Below are 21,003 nucleotides of genomic sequence, written 5' to 3' on the forward strand. Positions count from 1 at the left end.
CACCCTGTCTGCTCACCTTGTTAGTGTGGTTAGACGGCTCCTGTCTAGCTGACCGGCTGTTTGCCTTGATATTTGGGTTATTGCCCTGATCTGGAGAAAAACAGCCCTGTTTGTGTGCTCTTTTTCAGCATGTAGGTGCCTGGCCATGTGAGTGGGTGCATGTCTATGAGAGAATGAAGCGACAAAGGTATCAAAGAGCTTTGTAACCGGAGGAATATGCAACCTAGCAACCAGCCCTCCTCCTCATGTACACCGCTGGCCTGGATTGGCACTCATACAGTGGAGAGAAGAGAGAGTGTGTGAGTGTATTATTGCAAATCACCTCAAGCTTTAGAATATTAAACTGAGGACACAGAAAGATCACAGCAGAGGGGTTCTTTTTAAAATAATTTTCTCTAAGAGAAAAAATATGTAGATAAGTCAAATGTGTCCACGCCCTAATCCTTCAATTCAATTCAAGTTTATTTATACAGCCCAAAATCACAAATCCTATTTGTCTCAGAGGGACAACAATCATTGACGTCAATGGCAAAACGCCTGCTGTTTGGGAGCCGTGATCTTTCAATCTGATGTGGGAATTGAATAGTATTTTGTAAATTATTAAAAATGGACAGGAAGAAGAAAGCAAGAGAAAGGATAGGTAAAGTTAGAGCCCATGTCTCGTTTTATCTCGGCGAGGAAGGACCTGGGTCAGATTAGAAATGCGACAAGGAGCTGTTAACCAATTGGAATTTAATTACCTCATTACCTGTCTAAGCGGGACCTTTCCTCGGCCATGACTGTCGAGCACAGAGGAAATGTATGTGGAAATGTATGTGGTGAAGGAAGTGTCACTGTTCCTCTCTCTGCAAACACACATTCGGTCTGAAGACAGTTCTCAGTAGATGGCAGCCTAATACACACACACACACACACACACACACACACACACACACACACACACACACACACACACACACACACATCCAGCAAATCCCCTGTGTGTTCCCACCAGTTTTGATTTGAAAAGCAGTAATCTCACAGAAGTAAGAAAATACGGCCGAATTATCTTGAAGCACAATTGATCAAATATCCACCCATTCTAAGAAAAGCTTTGAGTCAAGCTGTCAGTGTTATTTAATGATTTATCCTTATAGCTATGGATCAAGCATTGATGATAAAAAATGTTTTGAATGTGATGAAGTATAAACACTCAGTCACAAAGAAAACATTTTCTCTCCTCCATCTCCCTCAAAGTTTCTGCTCTAACCTCAAAGTGGTGGCAGGGTCAGGGACATCAAATATTATGTATAAGCCTGGTTCCATGTTCAAATTTGTCGAGCAGCTCAAATAGGTCTGGTGTTGTTTCTGTCAATAGCTGTTTGAACAGGACAGGACTGTTGATCATCAGTGTGGCGAAGGATGGACTGTTTAACCGCTGCCCAACACCACAGAATAAATCCAAATACGTGTTTTTCTTTCCTAAACTTTTAGAATAAGCTGCTAACATTAACCGTTACAAATTGTCCACACTCAGCTATGTCCCCCCAGATTCTTAATTGTTCTGGGAAATATTTGACTATTTCACAAAAAGCACATTTTGCTCAAAAGAAACCTCTTCTTCTAATTGCCAGCAGGGGAAAACTGTAAATCGTAAACATTGTCGGCTTGTATAAAAGTCTATGAGAACATTACCCGACTTTTAATCTGATTTTATATTTTACCTCAGTAAATAAGTTGCTAGTTTCATTCACTTTTTCACTACAGGATAATGTTCTAATAACATCCTATAATTTATCCTTGGCTTATACAGAAAGACACTAAGAAATAGATTGTTGATTTTTTTCCCAAAACATTACAAACAGCTTATTTTGTCTTAGCTAGCCAAAATGATCAATGTAATTAATGTTAGGGATTGAATCATAAATGCACCATGCTAACCATGCTAGCTACAGTGTACATAATAATGTAAAACACAAGAAATGCAGCAGTCAGTGTTTTATAATAGGGAGAAGTGGATATAATGTTGTGAATAATGTGGAAAAGGGTGTTCAATTAAACACTTAATTAAAGAAGAAAAATAAGATGCATGACATAAGATGGAAAGTAAAACCCATAAGAGTAACATTACAGCCTCTTTTGCTCTCTCTACCAATCAACGCCTATATGATCTCTCAGGCTGTGCATAAACACAACAGAACCCACTAAGTGTTTGTACTCATGGATCTGAATTTCACAATAAGTGTCCCATTCTCATCGCTCATTGCTGATTAACTGATAACTGCAGCTGTGGATAAATGCCTAAGATAATGTAATGATGGACTTCCTCGAACTGGGTCAGTGATTCATTAACGGTAGTTGCTAAAAACGATGTCCGAGTGTCCTTGAACAATTTGTGAACTCCACTTGCTCCTTCTCTGTTAATTACTTTGGAAAGGTGTGTCAGCTAAATACCTAAATTGAAACTGGGGGTGGAACTGCTGGTATGGTGGGAGGTACATTAAATCTTAAACTGTGCCAAAAAAATTGCTCTCTCTCTCTCTCTCTCTCTCTCTCTCTCTCTCTCTCTCTCTCTCTCTCTCCTCGCGCCTTTTTTCAAATGATCCGGTGCTCTTTTTTGGGCGGGGGTTGCGCATGCATCAGTTATGTGCAGCCCTGGTTATGTGATGACTTCCAAAGAGAAAAGCAAGAACACTCAGAATAAAGTATTATTTTATTTTAAAAAAATGTTTTCCATAAACACCATATCCCAACGTGCATTGCGGCTAAAACATCCAGGATTATGGGTAGTTCGATGTTTTAGCCTATCAAAACCTCTGAAAAAGGTGTCTCTCAGAATCGAAAGAGAAAAACCTATGGGAAAAACACAAAAGCAGTGTACACAATTTAAACCAAGTAATGTTGTGTCCATGTTTTTAGTGGATGAGTACTGCAGATATCACTGTTAAATCATTTGATCATTGGTTTTATTATGAAAACTTCGAGACAGGAAATGTTTTCACCCCGTAACTTTACATGGAGGCTGCCGCATATACACGTTCTCCTGGCGGAACCTCAAATCATCTTCGTAATATCTATCAAACTATAGATCCTACATATCGACTGGACGTGGATTCTAAAAGTACAATATACACTTATCGCTAGAAATCTAATCAAAAAGTATTTTAATGGCCAAACTATCCTACAATTTAGGATTTTACAGAGAGGGTTATTTGTGAATAAACAACCCTCTGTAACTTTTGCAATCAACGGGAGCACTAGAGGTGAAAACTTTAAAACGTGATTATAGGTCGTAATAAGGGCTTGAACAATCAACCTATTTGATCGTATGAGTTGGAGGACTTGTTGCTTCATTTATACATATTCCTTTTTGATAACTTTACAGCAACCAATATTAAGTGTGAGGTCTGATCCAGATAAGTGGATTCCTCGCTGCTTGACACACAAATTCTGCTGCATTAAAGGAATACAGTTATTGATGGTGCATGAGTGTTAGAGGGCATTTTTCAAATGACATATCTTCCAAAAACGTGACTTTTCAAAGTCTGTATTTGAACCAAGCAGGAATAGATACCTTGTGGACCAAGAGGGATGATCTGTGAATGCCATGCTGCTCTGACAAATTCCAGGCCTGGGTTGGTGAGTCTGATCTTAAAAGATTCAAAATATGTGACATTACTGATGCTCTTTAGAGTTACATTCAAGCTGCAGGTCTTTCTTTGATAATTTTTTCTGAGAGTTCTGAATTGAGAGGCTGCATAGGTCAAATCCAGTAATGATGGATAACATAACTTTGCCCTAGGAGGGGTCACCATCACCAGGCTTACAGTAGTAAATGTATGCTTGTGTACATTTACTTTCTGGGAAGGGAAAGAACCTTGCATAAATATTTGAAAGGTCTGCTAATCGTGTCATATTAGGAGGATATCGAGCAGGGGTACACACTGTAAGAGATGCTGCTGTGTTAGTTCAGTGTATTAGCAAGCTAACCTCTGCGACTGGCAGGGCAATTACCCAGCAGTATCAAATTAAGTTTGTCAACAAAAGCTAGCAAAATATTAGCTAGCATGACCCAATATCCCCTTTTATCATATAAAACTACATTTACCGCTGTTTTATTCAGCACATATTTGAAAGGGTGAGTGAAAAAGGTTTTTTTCATGTGCACATAAGCACTTAATTTCTAATTTTTCAGACCTTTTTCAATTACGGCAAAGTGGAACTTGGTCAAACAAATTTAATTACAAGCTGCAGCACATTCTGCCGGCCAACCTTAAAGAGCAACACACACTCACAAGGCATGACGTTTGCTTGCTATCAAATTGAAATGGAATGGATTGACGCTGTTAAAGTGAAATTATTCAATCTGATGTAGATACCAACTCCCCTAATGGCAAAGGGGATTCAAATGACTTAAGTGTTAGCCTGCTATGAATTTTAAATGAGAAATCATGTCCCATTTCCTAGGTTTAATCAAGTCTCTTTGAAAATCAGCCACCGGATTTCTGGTTTAATATACTCACGGTTAGAGAGGGGAAATGAAACGCGGGGTCTTGATTGGGCGTCGTGGTGCACTCTCCGTCTAATGCAGCACAATGGGTGCGCTGTGTTCAAAGCCACGAGCTCTACCTCTTTATTTATTTATTTTCTTTCCGTTTCCCTCACACATTTAGCCTATTGGAGACCTATCTGCTATTTAACCCACTGCACATCAGAGTGAGCAGCCACTTAGTGAGGCTGGGGAGTACACGAACGTTATCAGCCACATCAGAGACACTAAAAGCTGTCTCTGTCTTGTCCTTTTCCATTTATAGATTGCATTTAAGCGATATCTGTTGGCAGACTTGGCCTCAGATTACCTGCGATGGACTACAACCGGAAAAATGTATCTGAATCGAATCAGATTAGTCTGGGGCGACGGAAAATAAATTGCAGTTATTAACCTATACCTTCCATGTTGATTACAAACTGCAGTCCTATTGACCTAAGTGCACCGCATTAGAAATATTGTAAATATTCATGAGTCCCCGGGAGATAAATTGGGCCTCCACCTTATCAGCTGAGGGGTCGGAGCGGAGGTAATTTCTAACAGCAGAGCAGAGGAAGTTCAAAACCTTCCCATATAATCCAAACTCAAGCGGAAGGCTCTCCTTTTTCATCGTTCCCCATCTCCTGCTGTCGGCAAGGACTCGTTAAAGCAATACATTAGACCCGTGGTGATTTTCCAGCTTCATTGCTGACCCAGAACATGCAGGAGGTTCTCCTGTCAATAACAGTCAGCTGTCAATGTGCCTGTTAGCTGGACTGGACTGCTATTTCTGTCCCCGTCAGACGACATGTTTTGACATTGGAAGATAAATCTTCACACTATGTTTTGCTAATTATCATCACAGTAAAAATTGCATTTTAGCAAGTAATTTAAAGCAACAATAAGTAGGATTGTTAGAGTTGTATAGAATCATACAAAAATAATCCCTAAATCATTACACCTGCCACAGGTGGATTTCGGAGACCCACACTCTCCCTTTATATATGTATTTTCTTTATTGTGCAGTGTTAGCTAATTTGTCGGGACGGCAACGCAGGCAACATTTCTGAAGCCCATTTCAAAGAGGAAAATATGAAAATAGCCAGTACAACGGCAAAAAAACGAAACAATATAGCAAGGTACAGCTCTAAGCTAATCGCAGTTGAGTATTCTAGCGTCTTTTAGCACATTGTTTAGATTTTACAGCCGTAAACTGTTTTGGTTTAGTCTATACGTTTTTTTCATTTGTTTTTTCAATGGACATTCTTTAGATGGCCGCAGACATGACTCCAAATACATTCTAATATCTTTCCATGTCTGCTGTAAAGAGACAACTTCTTGTATAGCCATATTGACTTTTTTTTAACCTGTTAAGCACCGAGCCTGTTTTTCAGGTCTCAGGCTCGAAAATGACATTCCCAGAACAAATGACCATATCTTCCCTTCTAAAAGGGTTAAATTAATAATCTTTTTTCTCAAAGCAAGGTTACACCGGTGAGTTGGATGTAGAAGTGTCAGAATCAATATAGATGTTTTTATTTTAAAGTAAATTCAGATTGAACACTGTAAAAAAAATTAAATTATTGTGTCCGTCCAAAAAAAAACAAATTACTTATAGTGAAAACCACCCTTGAATGATGGGATGGTAGACTAAAAGCTTTAGGAATCCAAACTACAACATATAATAAGTACCCTGTATCAAGATTAATGCAAAACAAGTTAAATTTGATCTTTTTAGAGAGATTTAGCAAAAGAAAACCCACTTCTGGGGTCATTTGAGTGGATTTGACCTATCTCTGGCCCCCCTTGTTGACATCTCTTTCTAACCGTCAGAGCCAATGGAATCGAGGGAAACTCCCACATACTCCTTATTTGGTAATGTGTGTATGAGACTGAGTGACTGACGCATAGCCAAAACCCGAAGCTGCGATAACTCTAGTGGCTACCATTAGCAGCTAACTTTTACTCTCCGATTTTTACATAAAAATTGAATTATGGATTATAAATTAAAAAAAATATTACCCAGAAACATTATCAACCTATGGATTAACCGATTTAGCTGCGTTTTTTCTCGTTTGAATGCCACTGAACAAGTCTTTTGATCAGATTGACAGCTACGGTGAGAGGATCTCCCGTAAAAGCTACGTAAAGGTACGTGTTGTGATGTCTGTGTTTGCTTCCCCTGTCGCGAGTTTGGATAACTCAGTGATGATATATATACCTAAATAATCTGTAGAACCTCAGCTTTAATTGGATATCTGGTATGTGCAGCTACGATAAGTAATAAGGGTATCTTTTATCTTGAGTTTTGTGCCAAAGTGCGTTAGCATTTTTTGCTCAGGGGTCATTTAGATGCTTCTTATGAGACTTGTGTTTTTTTGTTTTGGTAATAATGGTTTTCATCGTCAGTTAGCTGAGATTATTCCCGTTAATCTGGTATAACACATTAATAGGTTCTTAAATATTAAGATGCCCTGAGAGTGCTGAGACACAGTGTTGTGAAGAAAGAAAAAAAAGCCCTCGCCGAGGGGGGCTTTGGGGCTTAATATGTTTCCTGTTCAACATGAACAAATCTTTAAATGACATGTGGACATTTCACAATAAAGATGTAATGGCTTGGTTAATTACGTTGTAATGATAATAAATCACCTCCCTCATTCAGATTAATGTCGATTGTTATTTTTTGTTGTTGAATGTTAAAAAACAACAATCGACAGTGTTGTAGAGCCGATGAATCAGCAGGATGATCTTGTATACACACGCTACACAAGCTAGAATGACAACACAACACAGGTGCACTCACTAACTCGTCCGGGGTGCAACACACACTATATAACATACAACCCAGTGAATTGTGTCCCGTAAATGTCACCAGTGTAAACATAATTATGTAAATAACCCAATTTGTGTTCTGTGAAACGGAAAAGGATATTACATTGTTTTTGTTACTTTCGTTGCAGTGTCTTAAATGTAGTTTAGGTTAACTTCCTGTTTTATTTAGAATTATTATTATTACCTCTTGAGTTGCCGTACAGCCAATGCGTGACGTCATTGGTAAGCGTAACGGACCCCGAGCAGATCTGGTAGGCCGAGCACATATGGTACTGACACCGGCAACTCCTGGACATTTCCTGTTACTTAGCAGCTAAGAAGCCTGAATTAATTTCCATTATATTTGTCCCAAAGCGAATGGAGAATGGTGGGGGAAAAAGCTGAATTTATAGCAGTAACTGCCTGTAAGCCAGTTTCTGTATAGAAAAGGGCAGATGGCGGGAAAATAATCCTTTTCAAGAAAATCAAGTGTTGCTGGGGGCTTGCTGAAGTACTATTGACTATGATAGGGTTTTAAATGTCTGTTTATATGTAATGTTATATTAGGAGCATTGCGTGACAGTCAGTGGGAAATGAGTTCATATCATTGAACCAGAGATGGGAATCAGCACGCTAGGACAAAGCAAAGCATGCCTTGTGGATTTTGCGGGCTATAGTCTAATGTGAATTATTTTAACATTGCTGACTGTTGTTGTCATCAGCTGTCCTTTCCCATTTGTGTTCAGCTTTCCCTTCCTCCCTGTGGACAAGCTGCCATTTCCTTCAAGCTCCAGACCCTTCTTTGACCCCCCATCCACATCTCTTGCTGTCCGGCACCTCCTATTACAGTACATTGATCTTGCACATTGCTATCCTAAATTAAGAGGAAAGTCAGTGTTTGAACCTTTGGCACTGTAGACTGTGATAGTACTCTGTGCACCTTGGGGTCAGCCCGGTTTGTGTGCCCTGAGCCCACAGAGACTCCATGTCCTGGCTCCGGGCAGAGGGCCAAGCATCACCAGAACACGGCCCCTCAGTTGGAACTCAGAGCTCGGGTCAGCAGAGATTCATCCACCCTTCAGACAGAAAATTATCCAATGTGTGCAGACAAGTTCCAGGTTCCTAAAACAGCGGGCATCCCAATATTAAAAGAGATAAAAAGACTATTGGAAGGGTCTCATGTAGTTTTATGGGCTGTCCCTTTGCCATGACACGTCCATATTCACACTAATAATATTATATGTTGCAGTTCGATTTGATATTCTTTGTTTAATTGAAGATGTTTGATCAAACTACACTAGTTAGATTACATGGACATTTTCATTAGGGGATAACAAGGATTTAATGGATACGTTTTTATGCTGCATGATCCAAATACTAATTTTAGGGGCTTTTCCAAAACGGAAAATCACAGCCGAACACATAAAATCGAAATTTGAAATAGGCACTTCAGTGATTTAGTGTTGCACTTGCATAAAGTTGGGGGACTTGGAAGAGATTAAAATGTACCAGATACCAAAGTACCAGAAGTCAGAATGTCCTGAGCTTTAGTTCTTTATGGGTCAGTAATACATGTAACTTTGTCTTTCATGCAATCATCTTTTTGTCACATCATCCCAGCCTGATGAATGCCCACATTTTTCCGACTCCAAACCCTAGTTTGAATCCTAGCATTTAATTATAACTTTTATTGCGAATGATGATTGATATATAGCTTTGTTTTTGAGCTGTGTCTCAGAGCTGAACTCAATGAGCAGTGTAAGGGGGAATAATGCAGAAGATGTGTTTACTTGTTTGTTTTACAATGTTTTACGTTGAAAATGTAATACTTTGACTAATATTATACATGTTATGTTTTTCATTTCAATGTTTTACTTGGCTTGGTTGTTAAATTCCCAAAAATATGACACCATTCCTGGACAACTTTTCGTTAAAGTGTACAGTACAGAAAATCTAACTTAATAAGCCTTTAACTGATCTTTTAATTTGTGTCGTTTTTGGTATCATATTACTTTATTCTACGTACATGTTTTATGTGTATTATTATAATTATTATTAAAACTTTTTTTTCTTTTTTTCCTTTGTGTGTTAGGCATCTACCACCAGGATATGTAGTTGCTTGAACTAGGTACAAAGTTCAAATATGATTGCTAACCCAATAAAACATTTTGACTTTATCCTACGTTTTTCTTGATTGTTGCTGGTCGCCCAATCACAGAGGAGCTGGTAAATCAGGTCTGAAGGCAGAAGTGCCTCAGGGCATTAGCTCAGCGGGCACTTCAGCACACTTCCTGCCTGCCCGCCTCCTGTTCTAATGTAAAAGTGACCACCCAGGCTTTTAGTATAAGTACGACATGATTACTGGTTGGAAGCCTGTGCGGTGTGTTCGGGGCTCACTCATGTTTCCTGTCTGATTCGGTTGCCCCCCCGCTGTTGTTCTTGGTGCTAAAAGTCCTCCCAACAGAAGCTCTTTATGAACTCAGCATGTACCCGCTCTTTCATACACTTCCTCCAACACACAACATGTTTCTCTGAGGGAGTTTGACAATAATTGCACGGCCAGAAATCATGCCTCTTCTCGGACTTCGAATGGAGGTAATGTTAAAGTCCTGGCTGATCCTACATTACACAACGGCGGAGAAAATAATCCCATCTGAGTATTCTGCCTCGGATTCTTTTTATACATGGGAATAATTTGAAAACAATTGGATTTTCTCTATCTCCCACCCACCCTGGGCCTCCCTGAACATGAAATGTCACTTCTCTTCCTCATACCATGCAGTTATGTGTCTCCTCGGCTATTTTGACTGTAATGTGCGCTATAAATAACCTCAGGGCCGGCGAGAAGGGACGGAGGGCATATTGCCATACAGCTCAGTAACGAGGGATGTTAAGAGCCATTAAAGATTTTTGTGTAATTAATGCAGCATATGGTGAGACACCTGCTACAGAGACTTGATGCTGTTGCTTAGAACACTTTAAACACGAAGAGGAAATCAGCTACCTTTAACTAAAAATATTTATCTCATGTTAGCTATAGCACCTGCCATTTAATGAGATAATTAAGTAACACATTCACCCTCGCAGTTCTCAAAGCAACGCAGCCAAATTACATTTATTATTGAACATTAACATGCTTGATTACATTTGCATTGTTCATCAGCGTGAAATGGATGCTCCATCCTTAATGAGTGTGTCCTTGTGTGTCTAATTACACACATTGTTCGTTAATATTACCAACACTGAACCCAAACTTGTGTATGCATAGATGCCAACTGCTCTTTCCGAGTCACAAAAAAAGGGAAAGATGTACTTTAATATAGAATGTTTCATTATGCATATGTCCTTATTGATTGAAATGTAAAGCAGGTTTACGGGAGGTCGCGATAAAAACAAAGTACTAAATGGGTGCAATGCCAAATTTGATCCTTCCAGTTAGGGCACTCTCATCATGATAAAGCATGTGGCTCTGATCCCAGAATGCTGGAAAAAAAGCAATTATAAAAACAACTTGCACTACATACCCCCACTTATCCGACACAGAATTACATACTACTAATGTGTAAGTGCTGATAAAAGATGAGACTGGGGTGGAGGGTAACTGCACAGCAGTGGGGCTACATATGATCATGACTGTGCGTGACCGATGGATGACACGGCATTGATACATGACTTCTGTGTCCTGCAGACAGAGAGCTGCTGTGAGTCTTAGGAAGAGTCGAGACCCCAAATTACTTATTCAAATATATGTCTTAAAAGAATCAATATCTGGGTTTATTTTCCTACATTTTAGCAGGTTTTTTTTGTTAGAAGTCTTTTTTGAACCTGTAGTTCACTTGAGTGATTCCATTTAAAGAAATTATCGATGCAAATATTTTACTTCATTTTACTCAAATGCATTTATCTGATAACTTACTTTTTCATCGCTTTCCTCTCAAGAGAAAACTATGAATCCACAAATTAGATGATAATGACTGTTTCCATTTTTTATAAACTTGAGGATAATGCGTTGGGTAATAAAAGTCTCCTTTTTAAGCTAAATTAAATATAAAAAATACTATTTTCCTGACAAACGCATGAAAGTCTGACTTTTTGGATGCATGGTTCTTATTTGTCACAACTCTACAACCATATGATGATTTTTGGAATCAAATTCATTGCTATACACTTAACAAGCCGATAAATACTTTAAAATTAGCACAACCACAAACAACTATAGCACTAAAATGTAACAATAGTCTTTAACGCAACTGAAAGAAATGAATACAGTGATTCACGTTTAACTTGCCTTAAACACACAACATGATTCTATTTTCTACCACAGAAGAATAGAGTTATCGTGTATTGGGTTCTAAAATAAACCCTGGTGACCTGCAGCAAATAAACTCCAGAAAAGAAACTCCATAAAAGTCTTATCTCAGTAGTGGTGTTCATGTTGTCAAGCTTCCAAATACTTTTGGCATGCACAAATAGGTGATGATGTACAAAGTGGGCCGTGGATCTGAAAATCCAATTCAATCTGACATGACAGTAGAAGTGTTACCTTAACATGTTTGTGGGCCAGATTTAGGCCAAACCTACGCATCATTCTCAAAAATAACTTTTGGAGAGGTTTATCTAAAAAAATAACAGCTGATCTTGAAGAGAAATAAGTGCAACGATCTCTCAAAAAGTTTATTCTCAAGTAATGCCAAATGATGTGCGATTTACAAATAAGTTAAAAGAACACTAAGGAGCATTTTATACCCTTGGCTGTAGTATATATCATTTTGTTTATGAATCCAATGCATTTCTTTTTTGAGACAATACACGTTCTTACAGTACAGCCTTAGGAAGCATAGAGGAAATCAATACTGAGGAAACAAATAAACAAAGGCAGAGCTTGGAGAAATGTTTACCTTTATTGTTTTATCTATAACATTAAGAATTTCCCCCAAATAGTGTAAACATGTCCTTAAGTAACCTACATATAAGATAACTTGAAACAAAAAACAAATTAGAAACAACAAAAAGGCAGCAAATGCTGGAGGAGCAAACACAATCTTTATTGTGGTGCGATGGAGGAATCTAAACTCGTAATATTAAAATATCTTCATGAACCGACAGTACTGGGTAGAGGGAAAATATATCTGAACTGACTGAGAACTGTTGGAATCCAGAACAGTATAACTTCTGCTTTGCGCTTATATTTCACAATTGAAATGGAATTAATTAGATATTTTACTGACCGCAAATAATTATTCAAAGTGGATGGCAATTAGACACATCTTCACTTTTTTGCCTCTGGTATAAAGCATGGACACCGATTTTCCATCAAATTACATTTTATTGAAGTCAACACATTTGAAAACATGTCAAGTGAATGATATGAGGTTTATACTTACAAATTAAATATGTGTTATAGATAACACTGAAACAATAAAAAGAAAAAAAAGTACAAAGCAATAATAAAGGATTAGGCTGGCATATGATAAAAATTGCAAATAGAAAGTTAAATAAGTTTAACAAGGTGTTAACTACTCACACGCCCCCGGTTGGGTGCTTCTTTGTTGGAGTTTACCCCAGTGGACGAGAGGGTCGCCTCCCTACGCCTGCGGGTTATGGGGGGGAACACTCTGACTGTTGTGTGTGCTTATGCACCCAACAGCAGTTCAGAGTATACGGCCTTCTTGGAAACCCTGGAAAGAGTCCTGTATGGGGCTCCTGAAGGGGACTCTTTAATCTTGCTGGGAGACTTCAACGCACATGTGGGCAATGATGGAGACACTTGGAGGGGCGTGATTGGGAGGAACGGCCCCCCTGATCTGAACCGGAGTGGTGGTTTGTTACTGGACTTATGTACTAGTCATGGATTGGCCATAACAAACACCATGTTCGAACATAAGGATGCTCATAAGTGTACGTGGTACCAGAGCACCCTAGGCAGAAGGTCCATGATTGATTTCGTTATCGTATCATCGGACCTGAGGCCGTATGTTTTGGACACTCGGGTAAAAAGAGGGGCGGAGTTGTCAACTGATCACCATCTGGTGGTGAGTTGGGCCGAGTGGCGGGGGAAGCCTCTGGATAGACCTGGTAAGCCCAAACGTGTAGTTCGGGTGAACTGGGAACGTCTGGAGGAGGCCCAAGTTCAGGAGGCCTTCAACTCACACCTCCAGCGGAGCTTTTCTGGCATTCCTGTGGAGGTTGGGGACATTGAACCAGAGTGGGCGGTGTTCAAAGCCTCTATTGCTGAAGCCGCGGCGGGGAGCTGTGTTCTCAAGGTCTTAGGTGCCTCAAGGGGCGGTAACCCTCGAACCTCCTGGTGGACAACGGTGGTCAGGGAAGCCGTCCGACTGAAGAAGGAGGCCTTCAGGGATTTGTTATCCCGGGGGACTCCCGAGGCAGTTGCAAGGTACCGACAGGCCCGAAGGGCAGCAGCCTCAGCCGTGGCCGAGGCAAAGCAGCGGGTGTGGGAGAAGTTCGGAGAAGACATGGAAAAGGACTTTCGGGCGGCACCAAAGTTGTTCTGGAAAACTGTCCGACACCTCAGGAGGGGGAAGCAGGGAACCATCCAAGCTGTGTACAGTAAGGATGGGACGTTGTTGACCTCAACTGATGGAGTGTTAGGGCGTTGGAAGGAGCACTTTGAGGAACTCCTGAACCCGACAACTCCACCCTCTATGTTAGAGGCAGAGCTGGAGTATGACGGGGGATCAACACCAAACTCCCGGGGGAGGTCACTGAGGTCGTCAAACAACTCCACAGTGGCAAAGTCAGCTTTCACATTTCAATGTATTTAAGGCAATTATTATTTACATTGTGAGAATTAGTACCATTTGTCTCTTATTGTCTGTAAAGAAGCGTGGTAAAAGTGGTTCTCGCGGTGAGACAACCGAACAGCATGATTCTACTGTTGCACTAAGTTCTGATAACAGTTGAATATTATTGTAATAATAACATATATTTTTAATGTTGATTAACTGCATATTGTTCATTCATAATCTGATTATCTTTGTAGTACAAAGGGATACATTTAAAAAACATATAAAAAAATTCTACAGCCCCTAAATAAACAAACACACCTCTTTCATAAATAACACACTTACTCTGCAATAATGTCATATGTTTTATGTTTCTTGTCATTTCTGTTAGGAAAGGACATACCCTACCTGAAGGACACAACTGCCTCACTGTTTTCTCTGAGGGACAAGAAGAAAATGAAAAGCTGATGTTATGATATTAAAGACCAATACAGGACATTCACTAAGAAACTACACTTTTATTGTGAACACAAAGGTCTGCACACTGAATAGTGTGTAGTCTAACAGGACCATCATTTGTTTGTGACAGCTGTGTACAGTATGGGCTCACAGATGCAGTTAGTTGGTTTCTTCATCAGGCCTGGTCCTCCTCCCAGGGAAACCCACAGACAGGACATCCGTCACACTGAGGTTCCTCCCAAACTCTCTGGACTCCACCCTGTCTCAATTGATCCACACTGTTACGTGCCGTAGTGGGTGCTGGTGTTTGTGTGTTTGTGTGTGTGTCTTTCTCTCTCTCCCTCTATATTGTCTCCAGGTGCAGCCTCTCCCTCCAGGTGCAGGTTCTCCTCCAGGTGCTCCCAATCACCAATCAGGGCCTACATAGAGGACCTGAGAAAAGCTGCAGTCGCTCGCCCCTTCTCCTCTGGCTGCATGGGTGCTGCATGGTGTCAATATCGCTGTGTGGGACTTGATTATATTTGTATTTTAATTTGCTTTGCAAGTTGGCTGGTGAACCCGTTTTCTGCTTGTCCATCATTGGTAATTAAACCTCCCTTTGTGGCTTCAGAAGATCAGTTTCTGCTCTTTTTTATCGTGCCTGGTCATTTCTGTGCTTTGTTACTTTCCTTCATACCCCTAGATTAGGAGGGAACCTAACAACACTGTGAATATGCGAGGGGAAAATGTGTGTAATAAATGCTTTAGACCAGTGGTTCCCAAACTTTTTCAGTCGGGCCCCCCTTGGGTATATTGGAAATATTTTCGGGACCCCCCAACCCGGTTCCCATCTATATTGGTAGGATTAATTGTATATTGTTGTGAAAACATTACATATTCTCTAATAATAATAATAAGATACAAAGATAAAACTATAATTGTATATTTTATTATGGATTACACATGAACAAAAGTGCTTGTAATAGATACTGTGAATTAATTTGGCCTAATTCAAACTAGCAGGCCTTCTTCCCTGAGTAGTAGATTTTTAAATTCAAATTTCTTTAAGGAAAATATATTAATGAACTACTTTCTACTGCAGGTTGCAAACGATCACATCACTCTACCAATCCTATTCCACACATAGCCTATCAATGACTGTGCTTGCTTTCCCTTGCAGGTCTTCTCAAACCGGGGCTGTTGTTTTGAGACTGCCACTCTCAGTTCATTCTCAATGTTCAGCTTTGATCTGTATCTCGTTTTGATGGCAGCAAGAAAAGCCTATCTCACACAATAGGATGTTGCAAAAGGCAGCATTATGCCCACAGCTCTCTGACCAATGAGAATAATAATAATACATTTGATTTATATAGCATACTTTAAAAACAACGTCATCTCAAGGTGCTTCACAAAGCTAAAAGAAGAAAATAATAAAATAAAAAGATCTTCCCGCGCCCCCCCTGCAGTACCTCCGCGACCCACCAGGGGTCGCGCCCGACAGTTTGAAAACCACTGCTTTAGACAATAAGAAATATTAAGCTAACTGTAAGGACTGGCTCAGTCTTTTTAGATAAACAATACTATTACTGTATTTCAATACCTCACGTTTGAAAGTTTAATTTAAAAGAAGAAGAGGCACCGAAAATAAAGATTGGTATTTCAATCAATGTAGTTAATTTGCATTTTTAATTGTTTAAAGTAGATAGAACTGGTACTTAAGAGTTGTAATACAAGCTGGTTGCTAAGGCACACAGGCACTAACTAGCTACCATCACATGTAACTAAGCTTGACTTTAATTTATTAAAACTATAATTATGTGTCAGCAGGGGCGGAGCTTCCTACAGGCAATATAGGCGGTTGCCTAGAGCGCCACCCAGAGGGGGGCGCCAAAAATTGCAACAAAAAAAAAAATTTTTTTTTTTTTTTTTTTTTTTTTGCTTGGCGCAGTTTTGGCGCCCCCCCTCTATATCTGCAACCATTATTCTTACATAAAAAAAAAATTCTAACATAAGGGAAAATGAGCCAAAAATCTAAAACGGTCGGTCGGAGAGCCTCGGCTTTAGGTGTTCACAGTCAGAACATGCTAGAGCGCTGTGCATTGATGGGTATCGGTCAAGTGTTTATCAAATTGAGCGTTGAGGAAAGAAAGACTAACGTTAGAGAACTATGAAGAGGCAAAAGCCATCTGGGGCGCAGTATAAAAACAGAAGAAAAGAAGAAGAAGAGAAACGTGCCAAGGTGAAAGGTATGCAATTTTGATTGTATTGTCAACATTAGCGAATGGATCATGTAATCTTGCTAGTTAGCTAAGCCAACGTTAGCTAGCCAGCGTTTGTTATTGCCATTCAGTCGAAACTGTCATAAGGCTATTTTCTTTGTGTCATGAAATAGAAATATTAGTAATAAAAACAATGTTAGTTTTGGTGTAGCGAGCTAGCCAGTGTGGTGGAATGTTAGTTAGTTGGTAACGTTAGCTAACGTTAAGTTTACCTCAGAAAGCACATTGACTATCCGAGTCAAACATTTGCCAAATTCAACCCTGTCATAATGTGCGCTAACGTTAGCTAACTAGCTCAGTGGTTCTCAACTCCAGTCCTGTTGAATGTTTTCGTTCCAACCCAGAACTAACACACCTGATTCAACTGTTCTAATAAGATAGGCATAGCTCTTGATTAGTTGAATCAGACCTGTCAGGCTGTCCTAATGCTTACTAACTAAATAATAGCTACATTTAACAAATGGAAATGATTCAATGTTGATAATACACATTTTGTTATATCATTTTAGATTCACTTTTAAAATATCTGGGACCATCTGCTGCATCAGTTGACAAGGAACCGCCATGCACCTCAGCTGTGCCGGCTTCCTCAGGTGAGTGCAATGTGTCAATAGATGTTCCTGATGATAAATAATTTAATGTGAAATCCAGTCAATATATTTGCTCTTGTGTGTTCTTTCTATATTTATAGACCTAGAACCACATGAAGGAACGTCAGAACAGCAAGCTGCTCATCCTGATGAGATGACCACTGATTCCACCCTGCCACTGACCACTGTGTCTGTTTGTTCTGGTGAGTACAATATGTCAATAGATGTTCCTGATGTGATGATAAATAATTGAATGTAAAAATGACTGTCGTGCCATTTCTAATCCAGCCAATATATTTGCTCTTGTGTGTTCTCTATATATGTATAGGCCCAGAACCACTGCAAGGAACGTCAGAACAGCCTGCTGCATCTCATCCTGATTGCACCACAGATTCCACCCATACACTCTTCTCAGGTGTGTGCCTTATGAATGTAAAGATGTTTAGCTATAAACCTAATTGTCCTCATGCTTTCAAATAATTGCTTTCTGTTTTTATTTACATTTTACACACTGTCCCAACCTTTTTGGAATTGGGGTTGTGTGTGTGTGTGTGTGTGTGTGTGTGTGTGTGTGTGTGTGTGTGTGTGTGTGTGTGTGTGTGTGTGTGTGTGTGTGTGTGTGTGTGTGTGTGTGTGTGTGTGTGTGTGTGTGTGTGTGTGTGTGTGTGTGTGTGTGTGTGTGTGTGTGTGTGTGTGTGTGAAGATATTGTGAATATGAGGTGAGAAAATGTGCTTCACATGCCCTCCAGATGCAGCAAAGACAGACGATCCACTACCAACCGATCCTGCTGACTGCCCTTCACATCTCACAGACACAATGAGGACAGAGTTTGTTCGGAGAGGACCATATCAGATAACACCTGATTTCATTTTCCCAAGGAGAGATGATGGGAGAAGTTGCCACCACCAGTACTTCAGCAGGACCTTAGTAAATGGAGAAAGGATCAAAAGAAGTTGGGTGACATATTCAAAAAAGAAGAACAGTCTTTTTTGTTTTTGTTGTCAACTTTTATCTCCAAAACAAATTAATTTAACAAATGCAGGATTGTCGGATTGGAAAAATGCAAGTGCTGCTTTGACCAGCCATGAAAATAGTCCGGAACACCTGAACAATTTGGCGTCATGGAAAGAATTGGCAGTTCGATTAAAACAAGGTACAACAATAGACAAACAAGAGCAGGCCCTCCTTGAGGCAGAGAAGAGTCGGTGGAGAGCAGTGCTGACACGACTGGTTGCTATTGTACAGTCTCTGGCAGGGCGAAATATGGCATTGAGAGGAAAGACAGAAATACTCTCCTTCAAATGGAAACTTTTTGAAAGAGGTTGAGCTTTTGGCGCAGTTTGACCCAGTGATGAAAGACCACATCCACAAGATTAAAAGTCAAACATCCCACCACAGCTACTTGGGCAAAACCGTTCAGAATGAGTTGATTGAATGCATCAGTGGAAAGATTCTATCAACAATAGTGCAAGAAATAAAGAAATGCAAGTACTTTTCCCTCATTTTAGATTGCACCCCGGATGTTAGCCACACTGAACAGCTGTCAGTAGTCATCAGAATTGTGACACTGGAAGAAGACCCCCAGATTAAAGAGCACTTCATGGGATTCCTAGTAGCAGAGGAGTCCACTGGTGAAAGTTTGTCCGCCCTGATTTTGAAGAGGCCGGAGGAGTTGCAGATTGCCTTTGATGACTGCAGAGGACAGTCATATGACAACGGCGCAAATATGAGAGGGAAGAACAAGGGAGTACAGGCCAGGCTACTGCAGTTGAACCCAAGAGCTTTGTTTGTGCCTTGTGGGGCACATACACTCAATTTGGTCATTGCTGATGCTGCCAAAAGCTCCAAAGATGCCATATCATTTTTTGGCATTGTGCAGAAGCTATACTGCCTGTTTTCTGCCTCTACACAGAGATGGGCCATCCTCAAGAAACACGTCAACCTTTCACTCAAAATGTGGTCAGAAACCAGATGGGAGAGCAGAGTGAAAGCTGTGGAGCCTCTGCGATATGAAGCCGCAGCTGTGAGAGAGGCACTGCTTGAGGTGAGAAACCAGGCCAAAGACCCAATCATCAGGATTGAAGCCCAGTCTCTGGCAGAAGAAGTGGGGTCATTCCGCTTTTCACTGTGCACAGTGGTCTGGTATGACATGTTAAGTCAAATTCAGCAGGTGAGCAAAGTCCTGCAGTCCCAAACAATGCAAGTGGATGTAGCAGTAAGTCTACTGAAAAAGACTGAAAAAGCTCTCAAATCCTACAGAGCCACAGGCTTTGTGGCTGCACAAACATCAGCCAAGGACATGTGTGAAGACATGAATGTGGATGCAGTCCTTGTGCAAAAGCGGCTGAAGTCAACAAAGAGGCACTTCTCATATGAGTCTCCTGATGAGCCATTGAGGAATGCCTTGCAAAATCTGGAGGTAACGTTCTTTAACGTGGTGGTAGATGCTGCAGTGTCAGCACAAAAGGAGAGGTTTACCACTCTTGAACATGTGCAAGACAAGTTTGGCATTCTGTACAACTTCCCAGACCTGCCACACCAAGAGCTGATGAAGCAAGCAGAGGCACTTGCACACACCTTAAGCCATGGAGGGCAATCTGATTTGGATGGGAAGGAGCTGGCTCAGGAGTTGGAAAATGTACCTGACTTGCCATCAAAGAGCATGACAACTCTTGAGTTGTTGAAATTCATACATACAAAGCAGCTCACCGAAATATATCCCAACTTGTGTATTGCTCTGCGGATCAGTGTAACGCTACCAGTAACAGTAGCTTCAGCCGAGAGGAGTTTTTCCAAATTAAAACTCTTGAAAACATACCTGAGGTCCACCATGGCTCAAGAACGCCTCAGTGGTCTGGCTGTAATCAGTATTAACCATGAGGTTGGTGGTCAGATTTCATATGATGATGTGATTGATGACTTTGCAGCAAGGAAGGCCAGAAGGATTGCACTGTAAATGGAAACCAGTAGGAGCTAATATGTAGGCCAACCTTGTGTGATGATAGGGAGTGGAATGTAAATAGTTCTTGAGACAAAGTGAATTTGTAATTTTTATGTATTTGTTTGTTTATTTAGCATATTATATTTTGATTATTTGACATGTGTAACATATTTTACAATACATAATTTTCTTTTAAAGCAAATGTGCACGTTATTTTATTGTTTGTTATTGTTATTATTATTATTGTTTGTTAGCTAAGTTGTTTGTTTTAATTCTTTAGTGTGCACTTTACATTTCTTCTTAATTTTCTTTGAAAGCAAATTTGCACATTCTTTTATTGTTTGTTATTGATATTATTATTGTTTGTTAGCTAAGTTGTTTATTTGTTTTAATTCTTTAGTGTGCACTTTACATTTATTCTTAGCTCTTGTTCTTGCTTGTAATAAATAAAGCTGCAGTACTTTACTGTATAATTGTTAAGATGTTTTGATATTTTTTTGGGGGGGGGCGCAGTGGTGAAGCTCGCCTAGGGCACCAAATGTGCTAGGTCCGCCCCTGTGTGTCAGCAAAAAAAGTGGCCCCCCAGCTTTCCCACCCACTGAAATTCCCAAATATCTAAAGCTCTTAATCCATCTTCTTACCTTCTTTAAAGGTCCCATGTCATGCTTTTCCGGTTATTACCCGTCCCCTTGT

At 40.1% G+C, this 21,003-nt stretch overlaps 2 protein-coding genes across 2 annotated transcripts; both read left to right on the forward strand.

The window, feature by feature from the left end:
• The first annotated feature begins 16,613 nt into the window (after positions 1–16,613).
• LOC307038282 (uncharacterized protein) lies at positions 16,614–18,063 on the forward strand. Its single transcript, XM_079679667.1, has 4 exons — positions 16,614–16,745; positions 17,288–17,371; positions 17,470–17,571; positions 17,697–18,063. The coding sequence occupies exons 1-4, from the start codon at positions 16,667–16,669 to the stop codon at positions 17,846–17,848; spliced, it is 417 nt and encodes a 138-aa protein (XP_079535793.1). The 5' UTR covers positions 16,614–16,666; the 3' UTR covers positions 17,849–18,063.
• Positions 16,740–20,698, forward strand: LOC307038281 (zinc finger MYM-type protein 1-like). The gene is made up of 2 exons (XM_079679666.1): positions 16,740–17,783; positions 18,118–20,698. The coding sequence occupies exon 2, from the start codon at positions 18,721–18,723 to the stop codon at positions 20,323–20,325; it is 1,605 nt and encodes a 534-aa protein (XP_079535792.1). The 5' UTR covers positions 16,740–17,783; positions 18,118–18,720; the 3' UTR covers positions 20,326–20,698.
• The last annotated feature ends 305 nt before the right edge of the window (positions 20,699–21,003 follow it).

This window comes from Notothenia rossii, assembly GCF_949606895.1.
Source record: "Notothenia rossii genome assembly, chromosome: 4".
Lineage (NCBI taxonomy): Eukaryota > Metazoa > Chordata > Actinopteri > Perciformes > Nototheniidae > Notothenia > Notothenia rossii.

Coding starts and splice junctions, on each gene's coding strand:
- LOC307038282 (XM_079679667.1), top strand. CDS start 16,667: ATGAAGAGGCAAAAGCCATCTGGGGCGCAGTATAAAAACAGAAGAAAA. Junction 16,746..17,287: donor GAAACGTGCCAAGGTGAAAG/GTATGCAATTTT, acceptor ATATCATTTTAG/ATTCACTTTTAAAATATCTG. Junction 17,572..17,696: donor CACTGTGTCTGTTTGTTCTG/GTGAGTACAATA, acceptor ATATATGTATAG/GCCCAGAACCACTGCAAGGA.
- LOC307038281 (XM_079679666.1), top strand. CDS start 18,721: ATGAAAGACCACATCCACAAGATTAAAAGTCAAACATCCCACCACAGC.